The following is a 7,500-nucleotide window of genomic DNA, read 5'->3' on the forward strand; positions in this document are numbered from 1 at the left end:
GACCCCCGTCTGGATAAAATCACAATCGGCAATACAAGCTTTCATTTTTTAGATATATACCCCTTCCCGCCAACTTTTGTCCTCATACACTAATGACTAGTTCTGTTTAATCCTTCACCCGAAGACTATCCAAAACCAAACTAACATAACCGCCCATATACATCGTTACTTATAGCAGGAACTGATGATCTATCAGGTAATAAATGGCAAGAAAGAGTCCAAACTTCACAGAAATGACCAACGGTTAGAACGGTTCCCTTTTCAGTACTTCAGGCTTTTCGTGTTCTCTTCAATAAGAAACGTTAATATTTGTTAGATGCTTAAATGCAGGGACAACTGTAGCAGTTTTACTTTTTACTCATACCTATAAAACGATCAGTTATCACTGTAGGAATAACTGAGCTATTTTCCAGCTCTGTAATAAAAGAAAATGTTCCTCATTAATCTTAGTGTAAAAACAGAAGAAATCTCCCTGCCGATGAAACGTATGACTCAGACCCGGGGTTTAATCTGTTGTTGATTTTTCCAGCCACAAACACACACACACCACACACCACACAGAAAGTATTCATGAACGTGAGAAGAAGAAAAAAACATGAACTTGAACCTGTAGATTCAAGAAAGCAAGACTGGCTATTTAACCAGCTTTTTTTTTGTTTATAAGTGATTAAAGTAAGCTTGTTTACTTTACAAATACAACCTTTGTGCATCTCATGTTGTCTCATGTTCAGTTAAACTGTATTAAAACTGTCTTTAGTTTCTCTGGACCTTCGGGTACAAGATCAGTATAAATCTGCTGTAAGAGCGACGTTTAATCAGGGATTTTTTTTTATTTTAAGAAAGTGATTGAGCGTTTAAAACACATTTAACAATCTTAGAAATTGTTCAAAACTGTACATTAAAAAAAGCAAAAGCATATATCTCTAGGACCAACCTGTGAACTATATTTATAATTCATTTAAGATGTGAAAATTTTTAACAGGTTGAAATGAAATTTGGAATTTGTTTTGTTTGTCACTTCATCCCATCAATCCTAACGATGTTGTCGATGTATGTATGTTTGTGTAGCTGCTTTTAAACTTCCTGCTGTTTGAGGTTGAAGTGTGTGTGTGTGTGTGAGAGAGAGAGTATTTGTGGCATCATCATTTCAATAAAGTATTTATTTTATTTTGTCTTAAATTCGTGGGCTTTGTACTGTTTATAGAATTTGAATGAAAACACATTGCAGCCGTTTTAGGACATTTATTTGGGGGGGGAAAAAATTCACTGCAGTTTTTATATTCATATATTATGATAACTGTAACTGACCTTTTGTCCTTTTCAGAGACACGATCGAAGCTGTACAATTATGTACACAGTGTTCACTCGAGGCCACGACCAGCAAAACACTTCAGTACAGAACAGAAAGAAAACAATCACCAGAGCCACAGAAATCCCACAACATCCGTTAATTCATCAGTGGTTTCTTTTTTTTTCTTTTTTTCTTTTCTTTATTTATTAATCTCTTTTTGGAACTAACTGGAGGTGAATGTTGATCATGTGACTGAGGTTTTTTTGTTTCTTTCATTTGTTTGTTTGGTTTTTTTACAATTTTTTTAAACCCAAACGAACTTTATGCTTAAAGTTTGTCAACTTTTTTTTTATTTTATTTTTTAAAGATCATAAGCAGCCCTAACTTTACATTACACGTCTAATTATAAACGTCTTTTTTTTTTCTTTTCTTTTAAATACCTTTTAATGATCTGATTCTGCGAAATGTTAGGAAGGCCACTACTAAATCTAAGAATAAACCACTGATAGTGAAGAAAGACCGGCATATTGTCGTTCACACACGCTCTGTTTAAATAGATAAAATATCTCGCTTTTTTTTTTAAACATCTGTTAATTACATCGAATCGAGAAACATTTCTTTAATTTCATATGTACAGTAAAGTCTGTCTTGGTTTTTAGAGTGACACATTGGCACAAGAGAAAACCTTCATGTGTTAGTGAGGAAGAAAACAAAACAAAACAAACAAACAAACAAAAAACAACCAGAAGGAAAATTTCATTTCCACCCTACAGATACGAGAAATTAGCAGAAAACGCGTCGAGTAAAAAGTAATAGTTTAAAAACATGATCTTTACATGTGGCAGGAAGGACGTGTTGCACACGAGAGGCTGAAGCTGAAAACGCACGATCCTGTGTGTGAAACTACGGCGTGAAGGGAAACGGGATCAAATCATTAAAAACCATAAAAATTCAAGTCGGTGTTTAAAACAGAAAATTGTTTCAAATTATTGGAGTTTAAAATAAATATCTAGTTGTATATATATATCTGAAAAAGTCTGGCTCATGCATTGTGTACAGAAAATAATTTATACGACTGGTTTTGTGGCTTTCAGTAGTAAATCACGTGTGGAAAGCTGACGTGGCAGCCGTGTTGACGGAGGTGAGAAAGTCTTGGCAGCCCTTTAATTATGTTCAATCTAAACGATTCTAAAAGTAAATGATCCTTAAGTAGAGTTAACGAAATACTTTTTTTCTTCTCACAATTTGTACATTTTTATTTTTTATTAATTTACTTATTTATTTTAGACAGAATTTCAATTTGATTTCTTTATATATATATATATATATATATATATATTATATATATATATATATATACATATATATATATATATATATAAAGATGCTGGTTTATACAAAACCATTCAATTTAATCAGACACTGTGTGTGAAAACCTCACTCACTCATGGTGTCTGGAAACAGAGCTGTTATTACTGCAATCTAATTCATAATCCTATTCGTCCTGGGGCTTTTAGACTTACACACCCGTGTTAAAACGCCTGTACACGCTGAGCTGTGTGTGTGTTTGTGTGTGTGTGTGTATATACAGTGTTTCACTCTACTCAGAAAGGCAACACATATGTGTTAAGGCAAATCCATATTTATACATAATTCTGTTTTCCGCCTGAGAAATAAACCTCTTCACGTGCCTCGGAAAGCGCCGTAGCCCTTAATATTCCTCTGATAACGTTATATGTACAAGACGTCGGACCTCGGCTGGTTCCCAAAGTCCGGAGATTTGTACTGAAGTGGCCTTAAAATTCATCGGACACAGTTTAAGTCTTTGGGTCAAATGGTGACGATAAACACTGAACTCCACAGTTAAAGCAGGTTAAATCTCTCATCTCATAAACAAAGCCGTTCCAACTGGAGCTCGGGTGGGATTTCTGAACGGAAAAACGAGTGCATTTGAGAGTTTTTAGCTGAACTGAGTCATGTGACCGGACGAGGGATCGAGGCCAAACTTTCTGCAGCCTTTAGAGGAGAAAGATTTGAACATCTGGGACAAAAGTCATGACAATCAGCCTGTTGACGTGACTAGTGTGAATGTTTTAGTAACTCTCTGAGTGTGTTGACCTTCACTACACTCTCACTTCATCTCAAGTGAAGTCTCACTCATGAGGATGTGAAAAGGGAGGTAAAGGACTTGTACGGGTTGATTGTCTTTACAAAAAGAAAACAAAACAATTGTGTGTGTAAAATTAAAGAGCTAGCTTGCGACGATGACATTTTAAAACTCACTCCTATACGTTTGGATGGCGTTTATAATGTTTACAGCGGGATAGAGAATATGTATAAAATCAAACACTCAGGCTTTGTTCAGCTATCAAAACATTAAGTAAATAATTAAAGAACATATCTCAAGAAATATTCGACAAGAGATCACGAGGCTCTGCCTCCGGCCCCACGACAAGTGAAGTGTTCTGCTTGCACAAATGGTTCCAATGGCAGGAAATGACATCATTATCTGCAGCATATCAGCTCTAGCATCAAAATACTCCAGTGTCTCGACGGTCATCCAACACGTCCCAGTTTACCACGCCGTCCTCATCGTAGACGTCACGAAGGCGTAATGTCTACCTGTTTCACACTCCAAACGTTTCACTGGTCCGTCTTGCTGCACTCGTCGTCCAGGCAACCGTTCATGCGGTGACCGTCCTCACCGAACGCTCCCTGTGCCTGCATCAGCTCGTATTCCTCGTCCAGGAAGTCCAGTGAGTTGTTGCTGGGTAAACCGCGGATGTTGAACTTGTGTGAAACTTTGGTCCACTGCTCGCGATTCGCTGCAACGCGCTCGTAGAGTTCTGATGAACGCGGGAAAATCTCATGCAGCAGCCTGGCAAAGAGGACGAGCTTTTATTATATCAGAGCTAAACAACTTCACACAAAACTTTACTCTCTAGAACTGTTGGAACCCCTGAGTGATAAAAAATGTCAAGGAAAATCTGTCTTTTAGTCAGTTTGTTTAATCTCATGCTAAAATGTAGAGAAATCTTTCCTTCCTTTGGATCAGGGTTTTATATCAGACACAAAGGAACCTTAGCACCTTAGGTTCTTATGAGACATCCGGAAAAAGTCAGTCAGCCTCTTTAGAACGGACATAAAAAAGAAAATATACATTACATTAAATTAAAAGAATAAGTGTTAATAATTGTGTTTAATATACAATAATTGTATAATTGTGTTTTATAAAAATGAGCAATAATTTATTGATATTTATTTCTAATTTATTGATAGCAATTTTATAATTATACATTATTGTACATTAAAAGGGATTTTCTTATACTCTTTCTCTCTCACACTCACACTCACACACACACACACACACACACACACACACACACACACACACACACACTCACACACACACACACACACACACACACACACACACACACACCACTTTTTTCGGTTCTGCTGAATCTCGTGTGTTTTTTTTTCATACATTCCACTTTAACAGCTATACGTTTACGCCATTTGGGAGACGCTTCCTACATTTATCTCATTTATACAGCTGGACAATTGAGGGTGAAGGGCCTTGCTCAGGGGCCCAGGAGTGGCAGCTTGGAGGACCTGGGGTTTGAACCACTGATCTACAACTTCGCAGTGTTTAAATGCTGCTATTTTATGTTCATTTGTTTAGAAGCATCCTTTGCTTTACCTCATGGTCCACACACACACTGTACACTAGTCGGCTCTGTTTGTTGTTTCTGTCCTGTAGTATATTATATTGTCTTTTATCTCGCACTGTCACGCGATGCACTTTATGTGGCTACAGGAAGACAACTTCTTTTCAGCCCTTAGTTCAGTTCAGTATAGTTCCTGTCTTGATTTGACCTAAAAGCCTCATCATGGAGCCCTGAGCTGATTATTTAGAAGTAAGTTAGATGTTTAACTCACTTGTAGATGGGCATTGCAATGTGTTCCATAAAGCTGATCTGTAACTCGGGAATGTACGCCTTCTCCCTGTCCATCATCTCACTGGGCCTGTTCCCCATCGCCTTCTCCTACACACACACACACACACACACACACACACACACACACACACACACACACACACACACACACACGTTTGTAACATAAGATCACAGTAACAATAGTAACAACCCAAATCTTATACACATTATGTTATGTGGCTTTTTTCATAAACTCTCTCTCTCTCTCTCTCTCTCTCTCTCTCTCTCTCTCTCTCTCTCTCTCTCTCTCTCTCTCTCTCTTTCTCTCACACACTCACACACGTTTATACACAATATTAAAATTCTATTATAAGAATTCTATTACACATTTTGTGATATGTACAGTACCCCCCCCCCTCTCTCTCTCTCTCTCACACACACACACACACACACACACACACACACACACACACACACACACACACACACACACATTTGTAACATAAAATCACAGTAACAGTAGTAACAACCCAAATCTTATACACGTTATGTGTTATTTGGCTTTTTTCATAAACTCTCTCTCTCTCTCTCTCTCTCTCTCTCTCTCTCTCACACACACACACACACACACACACACACACACTCACACACGTTTATAACACAATATTAGAATTCTATTATACATTTTGTGCTATGTACAGTACCTCTCTCTCTCTCTCTCACACACACACACACACACACACACACACACACACACACACACACACACACACACACACACACACATGACATACCAGATCACCCTGAGAGAAAAACTCTTTGTAGATCAGCTCCTAGAAGACAGAAAGAGAATGAAAGTGAGAAATGAAATGATAACACAATGATGACTTTATGATTGTTTGGATAGATTTCCATCAGTAAAATAACTGAACATAAGGATATTTTTGCTCCAGCACATTTGCTCTCGAACATGTGCTTTAATCTCTCTGAGGGTGTGAAGCTGTTCAGTGAAGATTAACAGTAGAAGTTAACGACACTTCTGAAGGTGCTGAATCTAACACCGAGCAGCATCCAGACCAAGCTGTGAACATCCTCTGACACTGACCTCTGACCTCATAATCACTGTTTCATTTCATGTAAAGAAGAAGAGAGTATAAAATGTTAAAGGTCATCCTCTTACGGCAATCTTCCTAGTGGTCTTCCAGTCCTTGGTCTGATCCGAGAGGTCACAAGAGGTCATCAGTAGGCACAACAGTAGGCTGCGGTGAGTCTGGCTCTTTGGATTGTATCCAGCTACAACACATCATCATCATCATCTTCATTACAAATGAACCACTACACCACCACTACACCTACTCTACAGCTCTGTAATTTAATTTCATATGAATTAAATAAATTAATAAATAAATGACCTTGCATTTCTATAAATTACTAAGTTTCAAAACTAAAAATCACATCTTTAATGACATCTGAAATATAATTTTATTAAATAAATAAATACAAATTTATTTCTATAAAAGTCCATTGAGCCCCTAAAAAAAAAAATCCAAATTTAATTTTCCATTCATTTAATTTTTTTTTTCTGGCATCTGCCAAATACTGATCCCAGGTATGGGATCAGTGTCGTGTTTTTATCATCACACACATATTTTTATAAAAATGATTTATTTTAATATCTTATGTGTTGTAGTTGAAATGAATTTAACACAGAAACAACACTGAATATTTTACAGTTTTTTTTAATGCCATCATTGTGACAGATAAACGACCCATTTATCCAGGATCTAGCTGTTTTACCTTCTGCCATCTTCTGCAGGTCTTTAAAGATGCGCAGGTGATGAGCCAAATCAGTGGCCAGAATAATCTCCCTCATCAGGTCCAGCATCCTCTGGTAGTCCTGACAACCGTAACACCGCATCACACTTAACACTAAAGCTTGCATCACTCACATTACTTACATTCATCACCATGTTTGTTAAGTGACGTTCATCACATCTGTGAGTAAAGTAAATCCTAAACTGAGTGACGTGAACAAAAAGGCTTTCCTTCTTTTGAGCTTCACAATGAAAAGCTACGTCATTCATTAAGCATGCAAATGTATGCATTTAAATATTCAAAAGGACTCTCCAGTTCATCTGTAACATAACATCCTAAAATGTTCTACTTATCATTACGTGTCTGAAAAACAAGCAAAAAAAACATAATAATAATGAAATGATGAATATTATTAAGTAATTAAATCATTTGACATTAACAGGAAAGGTGTTT

General features: G+C 36.9%; 2 protein-coding genes across 4 annotated transcripts in view; both read right to left on the minus strand.

Annotated features, from left to right (window-relative positions):
* The window catches only part of LOC113637857 (cGMP-dependent 3',5'-cyclic phosphodiesterase), a 268,449-nt gene that overhangs the window by 43,709 nt on the left and 217,240 nt on the right, over positions 1 to 7,500 (minus strand).
* LOC125145928 (cGMP-dependent 3',5'-cyclic phosphodiesterase-like) overlaps positions 3,890 to 7,500 on the minus strand; it is an 18,157-nt gene continuing 14,546 nt past the window's right edge. For all 3 annotated transcript variants that reach the window (XM_047820782.1, XM_047820781.1, XM_047820783.1), the window contains 5 exons: positions 7,030 to 7,129; positions 6,413 to 6,525; positions 6,027 to 6,065; positions 5,234 to 5,340; positions 3,890 to 4,169 (listed from right to left, as the gene is read on the minus strand). In XM_047820782.1, the coding sequence (XP_047676738.1) occupies positions 3,935 to 4,169; positions 5,234 to 5,340; positions 6,027 to 6,065; positions 6,413 to 6,525; positions 7,030 to 7,129 (594 nt within the window). In that variant the 3' untranslated portion in view covers positions 3,890 to 3,934. The remainder of the gene's footprint in view (positions 4,170 to 5,233; positions 5,341 to 6,026; positions 6,066 to 6,412; positions 6,526 to 7,029; positions 7,130 to 7,500) is intronic.

This window comes from Tachysurus fulvidraco, chromosome 11 (genome assembly GCF_022655615.1).
Source record: "Tachysurus fulvidraco isolate hzauxx_2018 chromosome 11, HZAU_PFXX_2.0, whole genome shotgun sequence".
Classification (NCBI taxonomy): Eukaryota; Metazoa; Chordata; class Actinopteri; order Siluriformes; family Bagridae; genus Tachysurus; species Tachysurus fulvidraco.